Source organism: Synchiropus splendidus, chromosome 1 (assembly GCF_027744825.2).
Source record: "Synchiropus splendidus isolate RoL2022-P1 chromosome 1, RoL_Sspl_1.0, whole genome shotgun sequence".
Lineage (NCBI taxonomy): Eukaryota > Metazoa > Chordata > Actinopteri > Syngnathiformes > Callionymidae > Synchiropus > Synchiropus splendidus.
The window spans coordinates 14,324,669-14,351,930 of record NC_071334.1 but is presented as its reverse complement, the minus strand read 5'-3'; the positions used below and the strand labels follow the sequence as shown (position 1 = coordinate 14,351,930).

The window sequence follows — 27,262 nt, the reverse complement described above, 5'->3', positions numbered from 1 at the left end:
AGATATGTTTTTTAAATGGGAGTCTTTTATGTATTATTTATGAAATATCAAGAAAGCACTGTGATTATGGGCTACATTATTATCACCGTATATCCTCTTACGCGTCTTGCGTCTATACAAACCTGATAATAAATAATATTCGAAGCACTTCTACAGTGACTTTCACCTTCTCCTTTCAGTGTCTCAATTATGCTAAATTGGCCGTCTTAATTTAACACTCACCTTTCATCATTACGTCCCCAAAAATCTCTCTATTACTTTTGCTCAGCAGTGAAGCGGCAGCAGAACCTTCTCTACTGATCTGCAACCAACTATTTACACATCCATGATCCACAATTAAATATACAAGACAATGACGCAGCAAAAAAACACATCAAAATAGTTAATAGTGTAGTTGACAATGGAAATTTTCAGTGCCTGAAAGCAGTGTATGAATAAAACGGCTGAGAGTTTGATGTGAGGAGTTGAAATGAAAAGGGGTCTTAACTTACTGCACACCTTTCAAAGGACATCAACATAACACCTTCCTCGTGAAATGACCAATCGTTTGCTTAACCAGCTCTATCATTACATCAGGAATAACCCAAACTTTCTGACCATGAGATTCAAAGCAACTGCCATCATTTGATTTTGAAGCGCAAACATGACGGCAGAAAGCCTTGACTTGACTTCCAAAGCCTCTCTCAGTATTCAGCTGAGCCTTGCTGCTGTGTGCTGTCAAGGTAAAGCTGCTAATGAGCCAGGCTTCATTCACAGCGCGCCGTGTTCCTACTGTATATGCAAAATACGCTGTTTCAGTCGTCACGTCAGAGAGAGAATCACACATTTCTCTTGTCCTGTTTTCCATCATACGGTCCCACCAAGCATCCATCGATAACATGGTTGATGAGTAACTTATTTCACCATGCTGCAAATAAACAGTTGAAACGGAGGAGGGGTGTGTGAACGCGCTTAAAATTTCTTTTCTTCATACCGTTTGTTGTGGCCTCAAAACTGTTTGTCTGCCTTGGATTCTTCAATTTATTTCATGTAAGACTTCATTCCTTTGATGCTTCATTCACAGCTGTTAGATTGTCATCTAATATAATATTGTAATGGACCTCCTACATGTTTTGGAATGCAGTTAAACTTATTCTAATGATGCGCTTTATTTCTCAGGAATGAATCTTATTTTGGAGTAACTGCGATCTCTTTGCTCATTTCTCAATCAGTGCTTGAATAACCCTGGTTTGTTTGCCTCAGATTTTGCAACTCGCTGCTGCAGAGCTTGCACTGAGTGAAGCACTAAAGCGAAACAGTATATGTAAGAGTAAGTGATATAATTCATCGGGGAGGGCGATATAAAGCTAAAAGGATGGTGTTGATGGCAGATTGCTCTCTGGGGAGCCCGACAGAAGATACATGGCGAGGAGAATGCTGGCAGATGGGATGGGTGTTTCCATGCCGGCCGTCTATTATGATTGTTGTTTTTGTGTAACGCCATGACGCCACAAAGCCAGTGGCGCAAATGCACAAAGGAAAGTGAATTAGCTAGCTGGTACTATTACTAGCTTAGCGACACTGAACCGTGCTGTACTGATTCTGCTCTAATTCCTGTTGGAAACTTGAAAAGCACAGTTGTTTTTGTAGTACCTGAAAATATTTGTTGTTTTTAATGGCCTGGTAAGGTCATCTTCAGCCAAAATTTGCAAGATGGAACGCATCTCTTCGCCTTCTCTGGTCCAGTCAGATGTCCTGTGCACTTGTGTGTTGTTGCAGCGTGGTGGAGGCTGATGTGTTTTAGCTCATAGTGCTGGAGAGCAGCTGGGCAGGGCAGGGCTAATAGACCCAATGACATCATCCATAGGGAGTGAGGGAGAGAGAGCGACTGGGAGCAGAAGAGCAAGCTTTGCCTGAGGCTGAGCAGAGAAGCAGAATTGCTCGAGAGAGGGCAGGATGAGAGCGCGGCGGGCGGCGTGTTCCTCGGAGCCGGCAGCATTCACTTGACTTTGACTGGGATATAGGACCGTCTTGCAGATATTTTCGGTTGACTTTTACCCCCTTTTGCAGGACTCCTCTCCCCTCCCCTTCCCCTTTACCCCCCCCATTTCCCCACAGAGACTTGCACGAACCCCCCAGATTCTGCTTGTAAGCGGCTACTCCGGGTATGCTCCTTAAGCCAAAGTATGACCGCTTTCGCAACGAGTCTGTGACCTCCACTGATGATCTGATGCAGAGCTTAGCCATGAGCGGCAAAGTTGTGGCCACACCAGTGGTCCCTTCATCCACCCCACGCCTCCCACTGCCTCCTCTGGATCCAACAAGCAGGTCCTCCTCCGCTGGTGGGGCTGCATCCCTGGCCGACTCTCCGTGCCTGGACGGAGAACAGGATGGCACCACAACCTTCTGCATGCTGATCCCAAAGATGCCCCAGTGGAAGTTCTCCAACTCCCTGCTCAGCCGGAGCCCCTCTAACTCCAGCTCTAGCTCCAGCTCCAGCAAGGACTCAGGCAGAGCAGCCGCCGTCCCGGGCCAGGCCTCTTTCTCCCCGTCATCATCATCATCATCCTCCTCCTCTCACAGGCATAGCGGAGCACCTTCAGCTAGCGGACCAGTCGCCAGTCTAGCAGCAGTACTCAACTCATGTGACCCTGTATGTGTCACACCATGTTCCCTACAGGCCATACGTGGACAGAGAGCAGTGGCAGCAGCGAACTCTGCAAGCTCCGGAGCACACAGTTTCGGGGCCACCGAGGCCATGGCGAGTCCCATAAGTTCAAGCAGCTCAAGATCAGGAGGGAGCCGCAGAACCAGAGTGGAAGGCATGTGGCTTGGAGGGGAGGACTTCAACCAGAAAGGCAACTTCATCCACAAGCCTTCTCAAGGTTGGTTGCACCCTGATAAGAAGATTGCAGGACCTGGAGCGTCCTACATTGTCCGGGTACGTATGAAAATAAAATCTGTGATAACGGTGGTCTTTTTCTAGCCAACACTCATTTACGCTGAGGCTACCTCTTGTTGGGAAAACAAAGGGACAGCGGCCAGTGCAGCGGTTTGTCATGCAGCTCATGTGCTGTGGGCAGGGGAATATATAATTTAATCCAGATAGATGGCTGCATCAAGGCAGCAACATGCATCACTGAGATAAACAGAGTCATTGTGTTTGTAAATCCCGCCACTTTCAGCGTTCAAAACCTTCCTGTGTAGATGGGTGTCTGATAGTGGTGCACTCCCCAGGATTTTTGCATTGTAATTCACTCAACAGAAAGCATGCACCTCCACAAACTGGAGGGATCTCAGTGTTTACAACGTCAACCGTCTCCTTCCTACGTTCCCCTCTGGCCTCTTTTCCTTCTTAAACTAATTACATGCCTCTTGATGAGCGGAGTCTGGAATCAAAGCTGGCTTTCTAACGGCATCATACAGGGGCCATTCATCCCTGCATTTAATGACATTAAATTTGTCTCATGTGATGGACAAATTCGAGGGTTGGAATTAGAATACCGGACGCTGCTATTCTGCTGAAAAAGATGTGTGAGAACACATCACCTTGTGTTGAATCCAGATGTATTCCAGGGCAGGTCCAGGATATATCAGGTATTCTGGGAACGATACTTGCTGCATGTATTAGTGTCAACGGTCAATAGGGTTCTGCTGCGCTTGCCATTTCTAGTCAGCCTTGCTACGTCGGAATACGACTCTTCCACCCCAGGATTTAATGTTTCTTCTGCTGTCAAATGGAGGCAAACCCATAAGCATCAACACAGCCTGCCAGAGTTAAACTCCTTCATGGTGTTTTCCTGCTTCAGTCCTGGTCCTCAAGTCTGTACCAGGCTTTTATTGCCATTGACTGAAGGCTTGTATTACATGATGAATCCCTCTCTCAACCAGAATCCTATTTTAGAAAAGAGGAGTCTCAGCAAAAGAAAGTTGTGTCGTGCGGATGAGGAGACATTGAATCTGTAGGGATGTTTTCCTGGAGAGTCATCGAGTGCATCAGACTAGACAGAAAAAGACAGCAGTGTAGATACGCTGATAGAGTGCAGGGCGTCTTGCATCAGGAGAGGAGCGCGTAACAATGGAGGCATTGGAGGAGAGAGTGGGGACAATTTTGTTGATGGAAGACTTCCCTCATCCTGAAATCTGGTTAAGAACCTCATTACACTCTCAGACTCAAAGGTCTGTCGCTGTCGTGTCCGTCTGCAGCTTGTTGCTGTCATGGTAACAAATAGGACAGCGGCGGAAAGTTGTGTGGACATACAGGAAATTAAAGATTTGTTCTGGGATCAATATCACACTGCTGGATGCAGATGTGTTACATTTTAGACAGAGTCAATGTTTTGATGCTGTCACTGACTTTCTGCCGCTTGTTTATCAAGATGTGTAAGTGCTGTGTTTGAGCTGGTATTAATTTGGTGCTCTGTTTGGTTGCTGCTCAGTGTGGACCAGGGGCCCTGAGGGCAATGTACTGCATTGGAAGAAATCTGACGACACGATAGTCATCCTCAGGAATGATGATACGCTGATTATGAATGATGATGAGTTCGATATTGTGATACTGTTTTGTAATATTTGTTAACAAAGATGCACTGTTTTAAGGAGTGTTAAAATCATATAATAGAGGAAAACAGCAATATTATGTGCATGGAAATGAGTTTATTGTAACAAACTGAATCCAGAAGAACAAACAAAATAACATCACACAGACTTAGTTCACGGTGCAAGTACAATGTTAGTGTAATTCAACATCGTCCTGCAATGTTCCTTGTAGCAGCCTATCTAAACCTCGATATGATGGACCTAAAATATTGCTACAATATCAGACAGTCAAGTGTTGTTTCAGTGAATCAATATTTTCCTACACCTCTAGACCTGCATTTAAATCTGACCTCAAAAGTTTCAGTTGCTCCTGTTGTGCTATTTAAAATATTTTATTCAGTGATAAAGTAGTTGTTATATTGACCTTTTTGTGAATGGTTCTTTTGTTTCTTGTCTCAACTAATACATAATATGATTTACTTCCCTGAATGTTGTGGATTTGAGCAAACAGATCAATAATCATGTTTTTTCTTTGAGTTTATGCTTCCCCATTGAAATTTTTGGCTGTTGTCATTTTGCTTTCGCTAAACGCAACACTTATGCTGATATATATTTTTGAGCAGGGGTCACCAGACGGTGCTTGATTGATAGGACCAAAAACCACTGAGACCCTTTCTGGAACAGTTTGTTCCCCCGTGATTTAGACCTTTAAAAATGAACATGCGGTTCCACAATATTCTAACTTTTTAATCGAATAATCCTCCTTTGAATTCTTGGTTAAATCGATGAGGACCTTGTGAAGATCCACTTGTCTCTGTCTTTCAACAAACACACAGTCGTGAATGTGGAAAGTTAATTCCCGCCTCTGCTCTTCCTAATTTCAGTCAGTTCTCATTGGGATGAGCCCTCAAATGACTCACGGCTGGACTGAATTCCGTACTAGATTGTGTGGGTGTTGCTTTATCATTAAAGTCAGCAGCATGTCATCATTTATGCCTGAGAGACTGATCATCCTTGCAAGCATTGATTACACGTACAAACACTCTTATCACTTTCCCTGGAGGCTCAGCAAGCTGCACCACGTCCATAACTCGGGGCTCTTAGTGCAGCTAATTCAGTCAGGGTGCCATTACCACCCAAACCTGGCAGCTACATGCAGCTGCTCACCTACGATTGAATGTAGATCACCATGACTTTGTTACGGTGGGAGGCAAGAATCACCCCCAAAAGCTGTTTCGGGAAACTTGTCAGTTCTTTTGTGAGCGAGTTCGACGTCCATCCCAAGCTCAGGTCCAAGTCCGGGATGAATAGGTGACTATTCTGTCTTCTGTTCTCTTCTGTTCTAGCTGCTCTTGATGGACTACAAATGTTAATAAACATTAGCATCCGCAACAAACGGAACAAGCAGACGGCACTGTTTGGCATTTGACTTTTGCGAAACCTTTTGACGGGAAGTGTCTCTAGTGTGTGTGCAGCAGGATGTGTTTCATTGTGTTTCTTTTCTTTCTGATTTGTAGTACATGGGATGTATCGAGGTGTTGAAGTCAATGCGCTCACTGGACTTCAACACACGGACTCAGGTGACTAGGTAAGCAGCTGCCGGCAAGGAGTCACCTCTTACTCTTTAAATTCGACTATATAGGACATGATCATGGTCCTGAAACTAAACTAAAGTGAGCGTGAGACTGTTGTTATGGTCTGAGCCGATGATGGTCCGGCTGTAAAAGCTGGAGTCTTCTGGGAGATCTCTCCCCTCTCGCTGTCTCTCTCTCTCTCTCCTCCAACATCGATCGGCAGTAATCTGAGCCCACCATGGCTAAAGTGTACGGGGGAGGAGGAGGCAGCCGAGGAGATGGAGCGATAGAAAGCTGGTTCTATTATTGATGATGGTCACTAATGACTGTGGAAAGCTGCAGTGGTCCCCATGAACTGTTGGATGTTGTCTGCGGCTGTAACTTCCTGGGGAGGGCAGGGTGTTCAAAACAAAGCAGACGGACAACATACGCTGCAGAAAACTACTAGTTCTGGACAACAATGCTATGCTAGGCGACAGCGGGAGGAAAACTTTTTTCATAAGAATAAAAATACAACATCAACAAACAAATACACATGAATAAGGGAAACTAATAACACAAGAGAATCAATTATTTATTCAGTCGTCCATTAATTTCTTCTGCTTAGCGTGTCCTCCCAAAGGATCTCCCAGACCACATAGCTGACAAGATGCCCGAGCCATCTCAACTGACCTCTGTTGATGCAGAGAGGCAGTGGTTCTCCATTTAGTCCAGGTGACTGAGCTCCTCACGCTAGGCCTAACAGTCACCATCTAATCCATGACTTGTTATTTCAGAGTCCAGGTGACTGCAGGAAGCTTTGCCTTCTATCGCAGATCTTTCTTCACCAGACCAGGTCCTCATGATGGATAAGGTTGACACAGAGAGAATAATAGGGACGAGAAAAATGGCCCTTCGCAGTCAAAAAACTCACTTCCTTGTCTCAAGAAAATTTAGAACCTTCAGCAGTAGAACGTTACATATGTGTATATGTATATAAATGACCTTATATTTAACTTGCAGTTCAGCTGTCTGAGCCTCAGGCCTTCAAAATGTCCCTCAGCAGGTCAAACATCTGTATCTTGAACCTTGATATTTAACACAGTCGGACCACCAGACGCGCTCTCATATTCAAAGTGATCGGGTCAATGCCCCTTAGTTAAGTAAAGGTCAAAGTTCAGTTATTGATTTCCTAAAATGCTTTTGCAAATGATGCATAATTCATATGCCGACAGAATAAAGAAATGAACGTTCAGTTGAAGAGCAGCAGAGACAAAAACAACAACACAACACTGGCGCCCCTCCTCTCCCTCCCCCTCCCTGCGCTTGCATCACCATGAGTCATTCAAACATGATTGTGTTGTTCAAAATTCCCTGAGAAGACCTTTATTCACCACGGTGCTCGGGATGCTGCTTTTTAAATATTTACGAGACATTTGATCAGGGCCGCCGGGTTCCCGACTGCCGTCCCCGCCGTCCCCTGGCAGCTAGACAACAAGCTCCAGCCTCAAACTCACATTACTGCCGTCATGTACACAAGATAGATGGCCCTGAAGCACATTAAGGGTCGGTCCATTGTCTGGTCCTGGTTGTTGTTAGTCATGAGTTGAGCAGTTCTAAACACGAAACCGATGTATTTGAGCTGAGGTGAGGTTTTACATTTGACTTCTTTTGTTGCCATTTATATGAACGGAACTGTTGGAAACCTTTAACCCCTAACCTTTGACCTCAGCCAGAGGGAGGAACACAACACTCCTGTGTGTTAAATGTTTGGACCTTCTGCCCCGGCAGAGTGATGCATTTCAGTAAATCTAATCTGTTATAGCTCAATGCTGCATTGTTATCATGTTGGTTGTTGGTGTCAAATATTGGTCATAAGGTGGCCACGTATGAATCAAGTGAATTGACTTTTGACTGTTTCTTCTTTCCCTGAAAAAGGGAGGCCATCAACAGGCTCTGTGATGCCGTGCCTGGTGGGAAAGGAGCGTGGAGAAAGAAGGTCAGCTGAAAATATGATGTATATCTGGGGAAGGAATGACATACAATGTGAAAAGATCAAATTAAACATGTTATCTTGGACAGAATTTGTATTTTATTTCATATTCTTAATTCCTCACATTCATTTTTGCCCTGTTTTTTTCTGGGGTGGTTAGATGCACCATCCACCTCAAGGGCAGATCTGTGAATTCAGATTTCTGCTTTGATCTTTGTCACGCTCAAACAGTGTCTGTCTTTTCAAACTCCAGGGATGATTCCTGGGGACTTCTAAATAATACATTTAGGGCTGTCAACAGAATAGAACAGACACAATTTTTAATCTCATTTCATCGTACTACAGAAGAGTTAACTCGCTATTAATCGCAAACTGCATTGATAAATTATTCCTTCAAGTTATATTTAGAACAATTTTTTTTAAGTGTGATTCATTTGCGATTATATTATAGGGGCAGTAATAGAATCTGACATCTCATAAACAGACTATGTGTCAAAATAAACATTTATTTTAATTTAAAAAAATGCACGTGTTTCCCACATTATATCTAGTTCTCTACAAAGTTGACAAAAAGGCTGCTGCGTTCAAAAAGATCCATTTTATTGTGTGGGAGCGACAAAGACTACAAAAATGGCTCCTCACCGTCACAAACACATCCTTATCCCCAAGGGAAATAGATAGCATTCTAGTTACAAATCCCCTGGTGAAGTGACCTTTGATCTTGGGTGGGCTTTGTCCCCTGTGTGAGATATTTCACATTTCCCTATAGACGTTTACTACTTCTGTCGTATTAACCGCTTAAAAGTCATTGCTGGTTTTGTTCAACCAGTCTCAGGACTCGTGTCCTGAACCTGAAGCACCTTTGTAGAGGATCTCATTTATTGAATTTGAAATTTTGAAATAATGTGTTTGCGTTTTGTTCTAGGCCCTGAACAAAGCTCTTCACTCCATCATGGGGAAGAGCAATCTGCGCTTTGCCGGCATGAGTATTGCAGTCAACATCTCAGTGGACGGCCTCAGCCTTCTCATCCCCACCACGCGGCAGGTACCACGCCGTCCTCCTTCAGCAGCCCTGAACACACTCATTTGAATCAAAACCTTGGGGCACATTTGATTTTAGATGCCTTCAAGGAACATTGGAGGCTGTTTCAGGACACATCTGGGAAAACCTGTTGACACGTTTATACAGTGTTGTGGCAACAGAAATCACAAGACAGGAACTTCAAAGGACTTGCTCTCAAGACTTTATGGAATTAAGAGAAAGCTTTAAAGCGCTAAATAAGCAACACAGCAGAGGTTTGGAGCCATTAACTGAAATGCAAATACTGCAGGAATCTGGTAGGAAGCCAAGGCTGTTTAAAGCAGCTCACAACTGTTCCCCTTCCAAATGCAAACTTGCCGCACACGTCTCCCTCAAAATAAAAATGCACCCTACACTTTTGGGAAGTAATGTGACGCTGTCCATTTGTAGGTAATAGCTCATCACCCGATGCAGTCCATCTCGTTCGCCTCCGGAGGGGACACGGTGAGTGACGGTTTTATGAACTCTTTAAGCAGCCTCTTATCTGATCACTACATAAAACTGTGGGCTTCTAATACATTTCACTTCATTAAACTGATCAAATGGTGTCTTCCCAAACAGGACACTCCTGATTATGTTGCCTATGTGGCCAAAGACCCGGTGAACCAGAGAGGTTTGTGTCTACTTCCTCTTTTTTTTAAGAAAAGAAATCCATATCAGCGAGTGTGTGTGTTTTGTGTTTGCAGCATGTCATATTCTGGAGTGTTCCGACGGTTTAGCCCAGAGCGTCATCAGCACCATCGGCCAAGCTTTTGAGCTGCAGTTCAAACAATATCTTCACAGCCCTCCCAAAACACTCACGTCTGTGGAGAGGTACATGGGTTTGGTGGAAATTATACTCACGCTTATTCATCATTTTATTTGTGTATTTTTGCTTGCAGCATCTTGACCTCAATCATTACAACCTGCACCTTGACCTGGGACTCGAATTTAGGGCTGATCAGTGGATTTGTTTCAAATTACTATTGTAAACACAGGACCAGCTCTGGTTTAGAAACGCAGCCCTGACTACATAAAACGCAATATACAATCTAAAGTGTCGCTGCAGCTGGCAGTGTGTGACTGCGCTTCTTAACGCTACCGCCATCTGCTGTCCTCGATTGGTCATTGCACGCTGTAGTTCATAAACTCGATTTCTATCGCCATAATACAGGTTGGACTGAAAGACCAAAATCACAGCTAAGGAGAAAATGAGCGGCTTAGCGGAGCGATGAGCTCTCTAGTTTAGAAACTGCATCATCTTTTTTTATTTTCATTTTATTTTGTAGTTTGAATATAAACCCTCATATTTCTGATTTAATTTATCAATTTTAAGTCATAAAACCCCAACTCTTTTCACACCACCTATCTGTCATATTAAGGTTAATTTCTGGTAATTATAAAACGGTTAACCGTATATTATATTATATCATACCGTTATGTGCCCAAATAACAATCTCTGATAATATGCCTGCATTTGTAAATAGTGACACTCCAGCGCCGATCATTACAGTATATGCCACGTATTTCTGAGCAAGTGAAACAACTGGTCACCAAACTACTAAACTATTTCAAGAAGAAGACTTATTTCCTCAGACATTCATCCAACAAAAGCTCTCTCTGAGGCAGCTCTCCAGTGTTCTGCTGTGGTTTCAGGTGAACTTGTGTTCTGATCTGTACTGTCTCAGACCTACTATTATAGATTACTTTCGGAAGTGCAGGTGACATGTGATCTGCCCCGAAGCAGCTGATAACCATCTGTATCAGAGCTAATATTAGACTGATGCAGCAATAAACAGCACAATCGCAGACCATCTAATCCAGTCGACTTCAGGTTATCCACGATTGTGAAGAAAACATTCTCCCCTCAGGTCCGTCCGCCCGGAGGAGCCAGCGTGGGGTGAGGAGGAGGACTTCTCTGAGCATGACTATTACAATAGCATCCCTGGCAAGGAGCCCCCAGTCGGGGGGTTGGTGGACTCGAGGCTGAGGCCCAGCAAAAGTATGCTGGGTCACATTCACACGCAGCCACAGAGCAAATCTGCATCTCAGGTACAGGATGCTGAGCATCAGAATACAGGCCTCTTTTGCTTCCTGCCTCGTTGTTCACCTCCTATCTGACTCAACTATTTTCTCCAGAGAAGATGTTGCGTCTATCAAACATCATGTTGAGTGGTGATTTGTTTTGTTTGCAGACAAGCTCACCTGCCAGGAGGGAGCATCAGTCGTACCCAGCAGCTCAACTCTGCTATGAGCTTCACTGGGACACTGACACCACCTGCAGCTCAGGTGACTGGATCAATGATACATCATGAACACCTGCGACTAGCAGTAACTGGCCATCATAGCATGTTTTTTGCATTTATTTCCTTAAAGTGCTCTTGATAATTTTAGAAATAAGTAAATAAAAATAAAAATAGATTTCTCGTTGTATTTAAACATGTTTCTAGCTTTTTATTCGCAGCGTAAATATTTGAAGCAACTAGAGGGAGGCAAAGATGATAACTGTTTTCCTGTTTTGTTTTTGGAATGGTCTCAGATGGGTACCTGTGTGCGGACGGTCAGCAGCCCAGTAGCAGAGACTATGAGGAGCATCAATATGTCAACACGCAGAGCCTGGAGAACCTGGACACACTGGCTCAGGGGCCCGAGGGGCATCGAGGCACCAGACCGCCGGAGAGTCCCAAGAAAGACCTTTTTGATATGAGTAAGTGAGAGTTCATGTGGCAGTTTTCAATGACCAGACAGAGTAACTTCACCCCATTGAATCCAGTCAACAGGTTCTTTTATTGGAGAAATTCCTTATGTCAAAGGGGCAACATAGTGTCAACAGATGATGTGGCACAGCATCACAAGCATTTGAACTTGGCAGCTTTGTTTTTTTACATTTATGACTGCACACAGTCATAAATGCATAAATGCTTGTTGTCCTCCAACAGGACCATTCGAGGATGCACTGAAGCTCCATGAGGCCAGTGGGGCAGCACCTGAAGGTCGCGCTGAGGGCGGCGGCATCCGGGTGTTAGAGGACCAGTGGCCCAGTCCTCCTCGCCGCAGAGCCCCTGTGGCCCCAAACGAGGAGCAGCTACGCAGAGAGCCCTGGTACCACAGCCGCATGAGCAGACGGGACGCAGAGAAACTCCTGGTCCGCGATGGTGATTTCCTTGTGCGGGAGAGCACCACCAACCCGGGACAGTACGTGCTGACGGGCATGCACTGTGGTTTACCCAAACACCTGCTGCTGGTGGACCCCGAGGGAGTGGTGAGTGATGGAGATGTTGATGCAAGTCTGGTCATATCACGGGTGTTGTCCTTAAGTTTGACCTGTCTCACTTTCACTTTAAAGGTGAGAACCAAAGACATGCTGTTCGAAAGCATCAGTCACCTCATCGCGTACCACCTGAAGAACGAGCTCCCCATCATAGCGGCGGAGAGTGAAGTCCACCTCAAACAAGTCGTCAGGAGGAAACTCTGATCCAGCTGATGGAAAAGTAGGACATGCAGAAATCTTTCTATGTAGAATTTGTGAGTAGTTTGCCTTAAAAGTTAATAAATGGTCTGTTTTTCCAGCAGGATTTCTGTGGACACACTGGATTTACATATCATGTATCATGTACAAAAACATGCGACAAAGGACGCCAGAGGATTTTCTTCAACTTTGACTCTAAACGGTCCAGACTTGTGCTCCTGCTTTCGGCTACAAGGATCGACCACACTTTTCTCAGCCGACAAAAAAACATTGCTCGTTCCTTGAGACAAAGAAGACTTTTGAAAACCGTGGCCTGTCTGACTCCCGTCAACTGAAGAAGCATCCAACAGTATTGTGTTTTATTATACACACAGTCATGTGACGATCCTGAAAGAATCCAACAGACTGCTCACGACTGATTAAAAACGTTTTGTTCTAATGCGGATGAAAAGAATAAGCTAATTTTTTTAAGGGAGTAAGTGAAAGAAAGGTGCATGGAACTCATCTAGAGAAAATTGTGATGCAGTCTCCAGTACGACTACAGCGACAAAGTTGCCTGTAACTTTATTACTGCACCCAACTTCTCTGTGTCACACTCTATATTATAGGTACTATTGCCACTCATTTACATGAGCGATGGCTTGTTGCAGCAGAGGTTTCAGAGCCAGGAGATAAACAAAAATGTTCACTTTGCTCTACAAACTTGCCCCACGCTATGATAAACACGTTGCAAATTTAGTTTGTCCACCAAGTATTTAGAGCGACGTTGTTGTGTTCCACTTCCAAGTGGAATGGCTACACCTGATCTGAGCTCCTACTTCCCAATACAAAACATTAAATAGCATTTGTCGAATGTTATTTACCGCTTATAGGAAGTCCTCCTTTTATGCTGAGAAGAAGAATGCTTGAGTGTTTTGTCTTCTCACTCCGACTGAAACAAAGCAGCAGTCGACTTACGCTAGTGACGTCAGCTCCGCTCACTTCAGTGCCTTAAGAGACGAGCATCTGTGTAATGTAAGTACATACCTGTAAATAACTGCTCTTGCTGTGATGCCAATGAATGTGTGAACTGACAGACTAAGCTCCTACAGTTGTTATCAGTGATGCTAAGCTGCTCTTCAATTGTGTGAGCTCAATGTTCCTTATGTCATCTAAGTCAGTGTTTAACTATCATTGCCTTTATTTTCCCGGCTCAGGAGAACACAACATTTCTTCAGATTTAGTTTGTCTGAATCTTCGTCTGCACAGATGAAGTTTCTGCTGAGGGACAAACTGTTTCTTTTCCTTCTCAGGTGTTTTTAAGTCTTCCCTTCTCAGAATAATCTGAAGAATTTTTGTTTTCCTAATAAAGTGAATTGAAATGGTATCAGTCATTTCTTGGTTTCATAAAGCTGTTGTCGAGTCTCTTCCTGGTGAAGGCTTGTGTATCCGAGTCCCAGCTGTTCCAGCATGGATTCAGATTTCCATCATCCAAAAATAGAAGGGAGGGACTGTGCAGCTCTGCTTCTGTGTGCTCAGTCAATAGCATAAAACAGTGAATAAGAAAAGCATCACAGCAGTTTGGTTTTGATTTTATTATCAAAGCATGATTAAAAAAAAGTATTGTCATACACCAGGATCTCTAATATCAAGGCACGAGTTCATCAATGCTTGAAATAGTGTTCACATGCGGCAACATCCCATTATCATTGCTCAACGCTGAAACAACCAGACTCATGTGATCACTGTCCCTGCTGAGTCATCCTCAGGATCTGAAGCAGCAGCCCCTGCACCTCCTCATCCATGCGACCCTGTACAGCAGCACACAAAATCTTTGTGAGTCCAAAAAGTGTTTTCTTTTTCAAAATGTATATTTAGTTGTTCGACTACTTCAAATAAATGCCTGTATACAAAAACAGTGCCTGAAAAAAACAGACCTGCACAGCTGCCAGCAGGTGGGAACGGTAAACAGTCACCACTTGCTTGTGCTTTCGCTCCCAATCCTGAAAAACACCAAAGAGAGGAAAAGTGACCGCAAAGTCAATTCACTGTGTTCATGGAATTGTGCAATTGGCAACAAACATCGAGGAATTTGTCTTAATGTGCCTGGTTGAAGGACAGCTAATCTAATCTGAAGTGTTTTTGTGTGCGAAGGAAAGCACAGTGAGCCCACTACAAAGACTGAGACCCTCCTTTTTAAAGAATGTATACATGGTGAAGCGGCTGCCTCAGTCAGCTCAACCCCCTGTTTACACAAAGTGGTCGACAATAGTTTTGACCACCATTTCTTGTTGACAGGGTTTTCTGTACAACTCCTGCAAAGCTTCCAGGGTCAGAACCTCATGGGAGCAGGTGCTCACGCAGCATTCTGAGTCACAACAGCAGTGATAAACTTGTTAAACACCAATGGCTCCTTGTGTCATTGAACATGCTGCTATAGAAACTCCAGGGAAACTGCAGAAAGAGGACTCCAGCACGTAGAAGGTTTATGATCAAAAGAGTGACTCCTTCTCAAAAGAAGCTCAAGACAAATAACTAGACATAGTTGAACTGTGGAATCACAGCTCACTTCATCAGCTTACTACACGAAATAGCTTAAGTTACTTTTGAAGTTTAAAATGTTTGGCCGTTGTTAATATACAGCGTGATACAGTATTTAGGAAAAAACCTCAATAAGCAGATTACATTTAGTGGATATATATGTCAGTTGTTTACATTAATAAACACTGAATTGTACCGACATAAAAGATGAGATAAAAAATGAAACAGTATATACAGTGTGTATTTAGCAATGAAAACAAATCCTGCTGTATAAGATGTTAGCGCACGGCTGTGCAGCTCTGACCGTCAACCGCAGCTAATTGTGTGATGCAAGTCTGACTTCTTCCTGACCTGCAGCTGCTGGGTGAGAATAGCGATCCTGTTTTGCAGCGCCACCTGCTGTCCAGGGTTTCCAAGGTGGCCAGATGGGGGCGATGAGGAGAGTCCCAGCGGTGGTGACAGAGCTCCCAGCGCCTCCTTCAGCCGAAACACTTCCTTAGAGAGTTCAGTTATCTGCACAAACAGTTTAATTTAGTAAAGGTCCTTTACTGAAAATCTCACAGGTTGTGGCTGAAGCAGACACCTCACCTTGCGGTCTTTCTCCTTGACTAGACCCTGAGACTCCTGGACGTTATTGTGAAGCTCCTGGATGTGTTTTGATTGGGTCTGTAGATCTGCTAACTGCTGCTTCACAGTGGCCAGCTGGGACTCAGCAACCTGTCGCTCGCTCTTGTTAAACAGTGCCTCCCTCTGGACCTGGAACACCTTGCCCAGAATAAACAGTTGCATATCATGAGAAAACTTGGGGTATAGAAATCCTGTGTCTTTTTTTCTATTTTAAGTATGTGCTTTATATAAGCATCTGTCATTCAAGGCTATTATTATAAGTATTATTATACACACACACACACACACACACACACACACACACACACACACACACACACACACGCACACACCTCTGTGCATGTCTTCTCGTGCTTGCGCGTCAGATCGTTGAGCCGTGCTGCCATGGCATTGACTTCCCCCTGCATGGAGAGACGCAGAGCCTCATGGTCCTCTTTGGAGATCAGACCTTGTTCAGCAGCCTTTTGGGACTTGAGTTCTCTCAGCTCCAACTCCTTCTCTGCCAAAACCTCCTGAGCTGCTGCTGCACTTTTCTCACTGGCCTGCAGGGAATGCTGCAACTCTTCCTGTGGGGATGAAGCACATCTCACACTTACAGTCTTTATAACTAACTTCATGATATAACAAGTGCGAACCATGAAACCAAACTAGTCCTCCTACCTTCATCTTCTCGTGCTCCTCTCTAGACACAGCGTCAGTCATGGACTGCAGTTTAGCCCCTATCCTGGCCGCCTCCTCCTCCGCCTGAGCCCGGAGCGTCCTCTCCTGCTGGAGCTCTTGCAGAGTCTGCGCCAACTGCTCCGACACAGCAGACAGTGCCTCCTTGTGTTTGGAAAGAGGCACTGCGTCCTTCAGTTCCAGCGCGTCCTGAGCCCGACCTTCGCGCTCTGCACACACACAGTCCAGAGCCTGAGCAGCTTCCTGTCTCGCCACCTCCAGCTCGGCTCTGAGCGCCGCCAAGGTGCGTGGATCTGATCAGGCAAAGAGAAGAAATGCAACAAGCAAATTAATATTCGCATTTGACGAATTTCCACCAGTGCACAAGTGATACAGTGGCAGTGTGAGACCTAAATGACGCTGTATGCACTGCAACTGGAGTTTGGAAAATGTTTGAACTATTTAAATTAGAATTGTAGGACAGTTTGTGTAGAACACTGAAGACAACAAATGCATCCCCTAAACTGAAACACAGAAACTGGAGACCCTGTTTTTCAGGTGCCATGATAATGTCCATGAAAAGGGTCATTGATTTCACTGAAATTATTCATGGATCTGTCGCTCTGCCACCATATTTGTTTTCGGGCGAAATAGCCTCCTCCACCACCATCAATCAACTACTGGCCTGTGTTTTAACTGTGAACTCAAAGTTCCCCATGTTGTTTAAAGAATTTAATTTTGTAAGCTTTTTTAGGATTTTATTTTCATATTTATATTTATGTCTGACTTGACTGGATTTTCCTGATCTGTCCTCTCAGTAAAGGTCCTTAAACCGATTCCGCATTTGGACCTCCACACAGCTGGACTTCCTCATTGAGTGTACGTGTGTGTGTGCGCGCGAATGCGTGTGTGTATACACAGTTACAATGTCCTGAACAGTTCTATATAAAAACAGGCTGCGCAGCAATAGTGGACCTCATCAGTGCTGCCATAAATATAAATGGAAATAAAGACAACATTCAGTTGCATGGTTCATCTACCTATCTGTTTTTTTCTCTACATTTCAAAAGTGCAGTCAGTGAACCCATGTTGACCTGAGATAATGGCTCCCGGAACTATGTTGTAGTCACTGCAAAGCTCTCACCTGATGTGACAGAAGGCTCTGAGCTTTCAGAGTGTTCAGTTTCTTCCTCCTCATCTTCCTCATCGCCGTGCAAGGGAGGACGGAGTCTCTCCAGCTCGAGGAGAGCATCGTTGAGTCTCCTAGAGACCTCTGCCCTCTCTCTGGCCAGCTGCTCACACTGCACACTCAGAGTTGCCTGCACCTCCTCCAGGTCTGAGCGGGGCACTCTCTTCCTCAGCTCCCCCTCCAGCTCCCGCACGCGCTCCTGAAGTCTGTTGACCTGATCTCCATCTCCCAAAGTTGCTGGTCCTCCTCCTTTGCTCTCAGCCAGGGCTGACTCTAGATCAGCCACCTTTTTCCGAAGACTGTTCACCGTTTGTGATTCCTCTGCTACTTCTCCTTTCTGTGCCAGTGCAGCTTGAAGTTCCTCTACTCTCTGTGTCAGCTGTTTGATTGTGTCCTTGTCCGATCTCTTGGCAAGCTCCTCCTCCAGCTCCGTCACCCTCACCCTCAGCTGCATGGCCTCCTGGTTCAGGGCCTCAGAGCCCGACCCGACACCTGTTAGAATAGAATCCGCCTCGCCACACTCCACTGAAAGCACGCCCAGGCGCATTTGCTCCCTCAGTTGCTCCAGCTCAGCCTGGGAGGAGGCCAACTGTTCCTGAAGCCCTCTCACTTTCGCCCTCAGGGAGTGCTCGCCCTCTCCCTCCTCTGACTTCTCTACACCCCTGTAGAGTGAAGACACATGGCAGCACAGTTTGTTAAATATAAATGTAGAGGTTTTAAAAAACAACCGCACCTCTCTTCAGAAGTCTTCATCTGAGAGAACCGTTCCTGTAGAGTCACCAACTCCTGCCTGATGGTTTCATACTGAGCCAGAGGGACAGAGTCTGGACAGGAGCTCTGCATGTCTGTGTCATCCTTTTCAAACATCTCCATCATCTATCCAGGTGTAAAGATATGGTTAGTGAATGTCTGCGCCTGCTGTCTTAGCTTAGACACAAACACCCTCAAGTAACTCCAGCAACACTTCGTGACTTCAGGATTTATATTACCTGCACTTTAAGAACAAGTTCAGAGTTCTGTGAGGCCAGCTCATCTATCTTTTTGAGCAACTCAACCACAGTTGCAGAGTTTGGAGGAACTGGAGAAGAACTTGCTGACTCCTCCTGAGATGAAGCCTCATCTCCAGCTGCAGAGGTTCTGGAGTGTTTAGCGAGCAGCTTCTCTAGAAAGGATGTTCAGTTAAGAAACACAAAAAGAGACGTCCTGATGAGACATGGTTTGTGGTCAAGTGCAAGACAACATTCTCCTACCACTTATATACCTGGGAAGTCCAACATCTCGTCTAAGTCTTCAGAGTCACTTGCTCCAATGCCATTATAACCTTTCAGCTCTTCCAGGAGTTTGTCACGCTCTGCTTCTGCCTCATCAAGACGCCGCTTCAATTGAGTCAACTAAACAGGGGAACAAAGAAGGGTGGGAAGTTGTTTTTGCAAAAAAAAATCTCCTTATTTTTATACAATTATTATTCATAATGCTGTTAGTGTTAATAATTATACTATAACTAAAATATGTCAAATTCCCACAACTTATGAATGTCGTTGTTGCTTCGGGAGCAGAATCAGAAGAAGGCGGAGGCTTTTTCTTTTGCTCCCTCCTGACCCGATCTCCCCTGCTTCTGCTCTTTGTCTTGTGCGGTCCACGTCTGAGCTATCTCTGAGCCTCTTACTGCAATCCTCGCCAAATCTAAAATTATGGATTACGCAATTGACCAAATTTTCTCCACAAAGAAAATGGGTGAAGGAGAGCCCGCCTGCCCTGCCGGAACGTTTGCAGCTGGATACATGATGGACTCCTGGGAGAAGTGGAGGATCGTGTGCCTGTCGATCCTTTCCGTGGAGGATGTTGAAGACGTGTTCATAATTGGATTTATGATAACAGGTTTCCTGCTAATTGGTCTAAGCGGCTACCTGTTCTATCGCTAAGTTCGGAAACCGTTGGCAGCATATGTGGCCATGGAGAAGCTGCTGGTCATGACTGAGGGATTGTGCACGGCTGCCAGCACTCAGACTCAAGCGATAGGTGAGCTCAGCCGCAAGCTGGAGGCAATTTCTGAGCACCTTCACAAAGTGGATAACAACGTGGAGAAGCTGTCAGCTCGGCTTGGCTGAATCTGGCCATTGAATGCAGACATATTGGAACAAGCCACCAGGACACTCAGAGAGACTCAAGGGGAGATGGAAAATTCCAGCATCAGCCTGACTCAAAACAAGTTGTTATCTTCATTGGCTCCCAGATACAACCGGCCTCCCACGGTCGCTCAACTCTCCTGGACGTTTTGTAGACAAGTCCCTCCGCCCCCGCCTCCATTCCCATCACTGACTCTCACCCTTGTCTTCAACGCCTTCTTTGGCCCCCACTGTGCCTCCCTCGCAGAGCAGAAAAATGGCGGCGCCTGTAAGGCAGCGGCTACCCTCCCAATATCTGCACTGGGAGTCCTCCCATCCCAAATGCCATCTCCCCTCCCATATGTGCAGTCCTTGAGTTCTGTTGTTGTGTCTTCAATGTGCTCATGTTCTGAGGTGTTCTTTTTCCAAAACCCACACTGCGCCCCCACTCACAGGAGCCTAGTTTGGGAGTTGTTTTATTCTCCCTCCTCCTGCCTTGTGTTCTCTATTCTCACTATGATCGTTATTTCTGTCCTCCCTGTTATGTCTTGTATCTTACGTCTTGTCGGACGGGAGTTCTATTTCGTTTTTACTACTAGTGGTACAATGACAATAAAGCATTCATCATCATCATCATCATCATCACAAGTCTTGTGTGTTTGTATGTGCTAGCATTCCTTCAATTTTTTTCCCTCGCTGAAATGGTCTAAAGTTTAGCCGTGAAACTACAAGCTGAACTTCCTCCACATCATCTGCACCTCAAAATGGCCTCTTATGGGCCACTCAAAATGACTTGGTGGGCCTGAGATTTTTCATGGAAAAAAATCATCACTAAAATGTACTTCTGAGTGGGATCAACAATCTACTAACCTACTTATACTTTAAAGTGGAGAAGCCGCCCTCCATTATTCCAAGTAATATCGGCAAGCATATTTCTGCTCCATGATCTGAAATGTATAAGTTCATTTGCAGTACCTCCTCCAAGGCAGCAGTGGCACTGTGCTGCTGCTGCTCCAAGGCTTTAATCTTTTGAAGAAGTCGCCCCCTTTCAAGACGGAGCTTCCGAATCTCTTCAAACACTTCCTCATCCTCCACCTGCAACAGGAAACCCAAAAGAATGAGAAATAAATACCATGGGCGATGGTTTGAAGGTTCACACCTGAGCTGGCTGCTGTGCATCTGCAGGTTGTGGGGATGGAGAGCGAGTGAGGGGCTCTGGAGACTGGCCAGGTGGAGCCGGACTGCGAGGCAGAGGTGTTGGTGCTAAACCCTGGAGGGACGGAGAGTATAGCTGGAAACATCAACCTTTAAGTTTTGAGTTGTTTGGAAGCTGTAAATACACGGCCGCAAGCAAATGTTGACTCAATGAAAGCGAAGCTAGCTGTCTGACATCTGGTACCTGTAAGGGGGAGCGCGGTGGTGGTGGGGCTTTTCGCTTGCGAGGTGTCGTCCCCCCTTGCACTGATGAAGTGCTTGAGGGGATTTTGGCGCTCTGCATGAGGGAACGGGTCAGACGAGCAGGAGTCACGCAAAACTTAACCAAAAAGAAAACCAAGAAAACAAAAGGCACGACAACCAACGCCGGCAACGACATCTGAGCACACAAACAATGAGCTCATGCGCAATAAAATCAGCTGAAGTGGACTATGAACTGGCAGATAGTGAGAACAAAACCAATGCAATATTACCTCCTCATCTGGGTTCTCAGAGACTGGGTATGCATGCAGGAAGAGTCAAAACATGAACATTTGAAGCTGGAGGTAACCGTCATCTTTGGTACACAACAATCCTCTTGTTTATGTCAGAAACACCATTATAAATCAAATACGCACAATCCAGCTTCACATCTCTTCAATGACATTTTCAGTTTGAAACGTCCAGACAGAAGTTCGATATCCAGAAAACGTGAAGAGGAAAACCTAATTGAAAATCACTTCCTGCTCTTGATGTAGCTACAACTTACCGTGTGCAGAAGCAATTCTGTGAACAAACTTGACTGCAACATGAAATATATGTGGGGCACGTCCCACATTTATTTTGTCAATATAAATAGACACGTTTTTCAGCATTTCAAATATCAATACCATTAATAGTTAAATTCTGATGAGCTCAATGACACAGCAGGGGGATCTAAGAGTTCCAGAATTTGCTCGCAAAAACCAGTAGAAACCAAGCAAGAGTGTTGGTCATGCTACATCTTACACAAGACGCATGATACAGATAGTAAATGAAATCTACTCATTTCTTTTTGAGTTGTTTTTCTAACACAAAGACTGACAGTTCAATGACGGTGAAAAATTGGTGGAGGAAACGCAGTGTAGTTTGACCCCTTTAAACATCAATATGGTTCCAAGAATGGATGGTAAAGCCCAGAGGAGTCAAACTCAGTCACTGAAAGCTTTAGCTAAGACAGCCTCTGTGCATTATGGGACTTGTAGTATAGTGCTGTGAGTACACTTTCCCAGCATTTTTGAAATCATGGGAAGTATATGTCTCCCTTGGCTTACAAAACAGATGATAAGAACGCATAGCCTCCACCATAGCGACAAGAAATAATAAGAACTTACATAATATAGTAAAATAATGTTTCAATAAAATACATACAAAAATTACTAAGGAATAATAAACATCCTGTCTCGAAAAAAATCCATCCTAACAGCCTCCAGCAAGCCACGTGGGTCATACCTGGTGGTGCTCCGTTCTGCAGCATGTTTAAAATGTACTGGTTGCCAGTCGCAGTGCTGTAGTCTTTAGCTTTGTGTCCGAGCGCATCAGCCAGTTGTGTGTTGGCGCTGCCCCTCAGGAGGACTTCCACCGTCTCCCCACTGTCACTCTCACACGCCAGCATCAGGGCCGACCTCACAACAGCAAACAAATTGTTCAACTGTTCACTGTTGGAATTTTAGTGATAACAAGCAGGAATATGTAACTTGCTACTTTGGTTTTCAACAAAAGGCTGCATCAATTCATCAATGACAACTTTTCATACTAGGACTACTGAGGTGAATGGGAACTGTTGATATCTACCTGCCCTGGTTGTCCTGTATATTTGCATTGGCTCCACGCCCCAAAAGGAAGACGCACAATTCCACTCTGCTCATTTGGGCTGCGAGAATCAGGGGCGTCGACCCTTCCTAGAGAAGCATGGCAAAATAAAACCTGTCCTTTCATACAAATGCATTACACTTACCTCATCCTGGAGGTCCAGATCAGCTTTGAAATCCCACAGAATCTCAGTGCAGGACAGACAGCCGCTAATGGCTACAGATAAAAACAATGAATCATGTCAAAAACCTGAATGACTTTATACAGAACAAATGATACAGTGGAGTGCAGTCGTCACCTGCATGATGGAGGGGTGTCCGCGCAATACTGTCCCTGCAGTCCACCACTAACCGCTCCTGTCAAGAACCCATCTCTGAAATGACGTGTCTCACGGTACTCGACTGATTCATGTCCTCTGTTTACCTGTAGGAGTCTCTTTAAACATTCGTTCTGTCCATATTTGGCAGCCAGATGAAGAGCACTGAGACCTGAAAAGTGATAATGTTGCTTTTAGGACATTAAATTTAGCAATAAAATTATTCTTGATTGAAATATACCAGCTCCGTCTGTGACATTAATGTCAGCCCCATGAGTGATGATGACCTCCAAACAATCTATTCGCCCTCGAGACACACTGAGATGGAAGCTGCAAAACAAGAAAACTCACATTCTTTACTCGACTTCCTCGGGTGTACCTTTCTAGCTTATTTTCCTGGGAATCATTTCTTATTTTTCTACTATTATAAATGCGAAATACAGTAACTACCAGCATCATGGCATAGATATTATCACACATTCGACAGGAGAAAAACACCCACAGAAGTTAAAGTAATTCTTTTTAAAAACCATATTAACAGCAAATAAAATAAGTCAAAAATAAATATAAGTGAATAAAATAAAAATAAGCAAAATAAATCAGAATAAAAACAAGGGGGTAGTAAACATTATTAATACATTAAACTATTTTTAATAAATTTTTTAAAAACTTAAAAGTACTTGTGGAGCCACAATATTGATGGAGCGATTTCAAGTTACTTCCAGAGACTTATTTTGGCATGAAGCAGCAGTAACTTACGCAGACTTTCCCTCAGCATCCAGCTTGGTGGGGCAGAGACCTTTCTTGACGATGAGAGCCGAAACTTTATCGGGGTCATTTTGCTCCACCGCCTGCATGAGCCTGTCATCACTCTTACTCCAGTCCTGACTCTGTGGGCATGAGATTGGACGAAAGCTCACCATATGTTTTCAATATTATAAATACGCTTTACACATCATGGCTGACTTTTTTGGAAAACCATGCCCTTTACATTAAAATAATTTTCAAAATCAAAATGGACTTTCTGTGGCCAATATTTCGTGACAGTCATAAGCTGCAGAGAATGCCTTTACTTTATATTTATTTTTCTTGCAATTTTATTTGACAATAACATATATCAACTCAGTTGGCACAGCCCCATAACAGTAGCACTTTTTCAGATGACTTGACTGACATGAGATAGAGATTGTATTCCTTGCAATGACGAAAATATCATTGACGACACACATGGCTGCACGGCTAAACGCTCTCCTGTCACGTAATATATTTCGGACAATTGATGAAGGATACATACAGGCAGCGGCAGCAGGCTGAGGCAAGGAAAGAAGTGCTTCATCAGGCTAAAAACAGGCTGCTGAGGATCCATGACACAGAACCATTCGCAGCGATGCCACCTTATATAATGTGAGAATAATAAACCCTTTTTTTACCGTAATACCTTGCTAAGACTAATAGTCACCATTAACTACACCTAATTTTAAACTAGCACTGCGACTCTCTTCACGTCCTCTCACCCCCGCTGGCAGAAGGAACACCGAAAAAACTCCACCCCTTTCCTTACTGCCCTCCTTTCTTCAGCCAGATAAATCATTTCAGCCTTTCCTACGTCGAGGCCTTCTTTTTCTCTCACTTGGTTTTAGTGAGCTCCTGCAGCTACAGCTCAGTGAAGTCATAGATCTCTCTGCAGTCAGACAGCAGTGATGTGAGGACTCAGCAGAAAGAGGGAAATAAAGCTGGCACCGCTCAAGGGCTCATTTACAGGTACGAGGGAGCACAGCAAGTAAGCACAAGAACGAAAACAGGACATTTTATTCACCAAAAAGACAAAGCAAAGTGGAGCAGAGTCGCTCCCAAATTAGGCTGACAACAAAAGAGTTATTTTGAGGAGTGAAGGAGCCGTGGTTGTCTCTTTTTTTCATTCATATCTTTTCATTTCAATATCAAACACCGCTTTTTACATTCTATATTCACATACTGCAAATGTGGACATGGAACTCATGTTTGTACTTTCAAAATCACATTTTAAAAGTTAATTAAAATGACATTTGGTGATTGATACTGTACGCAGATGTAATTTTTTTTTTCATTACTCATGCTACTAATTTAAATAATAGTATTTTCACCCATCATGCTATATTATTCTCATCACACTTACTGTTTGGCCACAGAAAATGACCAATCAATACAATATATCTGTCCTTCAGACTCATTAATTGAACCTCCTTTCCCAATTATTTTATCGTGTCATGACATGTGATCCCAATACATCAATTTCTTCTGTTTCGTGGGACGTCCCACTGCCATGTAACGGCTTCTTGGTGACAAGAAAGGGAAAGTTAAAAAAAAACAACTCCACACTGCACCGGAACTGGATTAAGTTGAGGCCACACTCTCAAGACATGACCATGTCTCCTGAAATATGATGAGTCCTTTGATAACAAAGGCTTTTGGGGTCCACTTTATTAAGTTCAAGCAGGTAGACAACAGCAGGGAAGTGTGTGTGTGTGTGTGTGTGTGTGTGTGTGTGTGTGTGTGTGTGTGTGTGTGTGTGTGTGTGTGTGTGTGTGTGTGTGTGTGTGTGTGTGTGTGTGTACGCACACACGAGTGAATTATTAAAAGATACCTGAGATCGCTGCTTATAGTCTGGAGACTGCTCTCCTGCTGCTGTGACACTGAATCCCACCACCACCCCCAGCCTCCCACTCTCACCGGCAGCAACATGTGTTACACTCTATACGTAAAGCTATATGCAACACATTATAGGATCAACGTTAACGCTTCCTTTATCTATAGTGGAAAAAGCTTAACTTACCTCATTCTTTTTAAACTTTGCTTTCAGACTCTTCATGCTTGCCTGTTTCACTCTGGAGAAAAAATATTAAATGACTTGACTGATGTTTAGTTTCCTGTAAGGTCGGAACTGTTGGCCTGGTATTTAGTGACAAAAGAAACGAGCCGTCACCTGTGTCTTCTCCGGATGAGAGTTTCTTCTGTCCCATCAGCAACACACTCCAGATCCGGTGCACCACAGTCCCGCCTTCTTATGAAACAAACCAATCAGAAATCGCATTGACATGCCACGCCATCTTCTGATTGACACGACGGCTGCGCGTTCGCTTGATAAATGTAGGAATTTTACAGTCTACCGAAAGTGACATTGAATTCACAAAATATGGCAACGCTAAGATATAAGACACATTTTTTTAAATGTCTACTTAATTTTGTCAAAAATATTTCTGAAGTTTACCCGGAAGCTTTGGTGACGTTTTTCGGTTAGTGTGGCTTAATTTTGAACACGACCGTTTAAAATCATTTTATTTTTGATGTGAGACGTTCCAAGTAAGATGTTTAACCTGTTGTGTTCTCGTGTTTGTTATAGCAGACAAAATATCACGTTTTACTCCCTCCTTATTAATAAGCGAGCGTGTTTTGCGTGACAAAAATAAACCCAAGCATTTGTATATGAGTCAGTATTTCTTGTATTTCTACTGGTCCTTTCCAGTGCTTCTCCTGTACAGTGCGTATATCGCCGAATGGGGGCAGTAAAAGCAAGCAAAAAACCTCCAGACTCATTTTTCACTCTATTCAACGAGATGAAGAAGTTCATGGACGGAAGTCCATCGACAACAATTTCAAACGAAGATTCATTCACGTCGTAAATTGTTGATGTCGCTGACTGACTGAACGAAACTGTGCAGAGTGATATGTCCACATCATGAATGCTGGTTTTTGCTCCATCATGACCTCGCTTGAGATGTGTGGGATTCCCATTCAAAACTTTCAGTACAACAATTATAGAACTTCAGTCTTCTCCTAAGCTTCAGATGTCTTCTAAAGTGTTCGTAAAAGTAATGCAAATGCCTGTAATATCACCTCCTAAATAGCAGCTGAAGGTATCATTAATTGTTAATGTTGCCGTAGTTTAAACCGTTGTTTTGCAATGCTTACTTTCAGTTAGTTCAAGATGGCTGTTCAGATGACATCTTACCAACATCCACATGAGTCGTGACCCACACTGTAGTGTAGTGAGTTGGTGCTTCACAGAAATAGACTCAGTGAGACCTGTCACTGCTGCTATAGTACATGTCAGCATGCATAAAACACAGCAGTCCGTCGATGTGTTCTCCATCTGTTGCTTTAAATGGCTTTAGTCTGCAAGGGGGATGCTGCAGTTGAACACTCCCAGAGTTGACTGAAAGCTATCGCTAAG

At 44.1% G+C, this 27,262-nt stretch overlaps 2 protein-coding genes across 7 annotated transcripts; one reads left to right on the top strand and one right to left on the bottom strand.

Moving 5' to 3' along the window:
- Positions 1 to 927: 927 nt before the first annotated feature.
- On the top strand, positions 928 to 13,950 carry shc2 (SHC (Src homology 2 domain containing) transforming protein 2). 4 transcript variants are annotated; one of them, XM_053853647.1, is made up of 14 exons: positions 929 to 2,144; positions 2,216 to 2,920; positions 6,036 to 6,106; positions 8,010 to 8,070; positions 8,990 to 9,109; positions 9,536 to 9,589; positions 9,707 to 9,758; positions 9,832 to 9,958; positions 10,996 to 11,176; positions 11,320 to 11,413; positions 11,664 to 11,831; positions 12,064 to 12,386; positions 12,471 to 12,615; positions 12,695 to 13,950. In XM_053853647.1, exons 2-13 carry the CDS (start codon positions 2,225 to 2,227, stop codon positions 12,597 to 12,599), a joined length of 2,076 nt encoding a protein of 691 aa, XP_053709622.1. In that variant the 5' UTR covers positions 929 to 2,144; positions 2,216 to 2,224; the 3' UTR covers positions 12,600 to 12,615; positions 12,695 to 13,950. The 4 variants fall into 4 exon arrangements, with proteins under 4 accessions (XP_053709621.1, XP_053709622.1, XP_053709623.1 ...); XM_053853648.1 differs by having other exon boundaries at positions 937 to 1,029; positions 2,660 to 2,920; XM_053853645.1 differs by having other exon boundaries at positions 959 to 1,029; positions 2,050 to 2,920.
- A 232-nt stretch (positions 13,951 to 14,182) lies between these two features.
- On the bottom strand, positions 14,183 to 26,064 carry ankrd24 (ankyrin repeat domain 24). Of its 3 annotated transcripts, XM_053846030.1 has the most exons (23): positions 26,015 to 26,064; positions 25,865 to 25,916; positions 23,812 to 23,942; positions 23,294 to 23,382; positions 23,160 to 23,224; positions 23,035 to 23,092; positions 22,882 to 22,952; positions 22,719 to 22,825; positions 22,377 to 22,549; positions 21,380 to 21,402; positions 21,091 to 21,183; positions 20,851 to 20,961; positions 20,667 to 20,786; positions 18,848 to 18,977; positions 18,576 to 18,748; positions 18,320 to 18,462; positions 17,542 to 18,248; positions 16,401 to 16,711; positions 16,073 to 16,306; positions 15,702 to 15,878; positions 15,465 to 15,626; positions 14,510 to 14,575; positions 14,183 to 14,383 (listed from the first exon to the last, which is right to left on the bottom strand). In XM_053846030.1, exons 2-23 carry the CDS (start codon positions 25,898 to 25,900, stop codon positions 14,315 to 14,317), a joined length of 3,249 nt encoding a protein of 1,082 aa, XP_053702005.1. In that variant the 5' UTR covers positions 25,901 to 25,916; positions 26,015 to 26,064; the 3' UTR covers positions 14,183 to 14,314. The 3 variants fall into 3 exon arrangements, with proteins under 3 accessions (XP_053702005.1, XP_053701996.1, XP_053702014.1); XM_053846021.1 differs by lacking the exon at positions 26,015 to 26,064 and having other exon boundaries at positions 25,865 to 26,013; XM_053846039.1 differs by lacking the exon at positions 26,015 to 26,064 and having other exon boundaries at positions 15,702 to 15,869; positions 25,865 to 26,013.
- Positions 26,065 to 27,262: the final 1,198 nt, after the last annotated feature.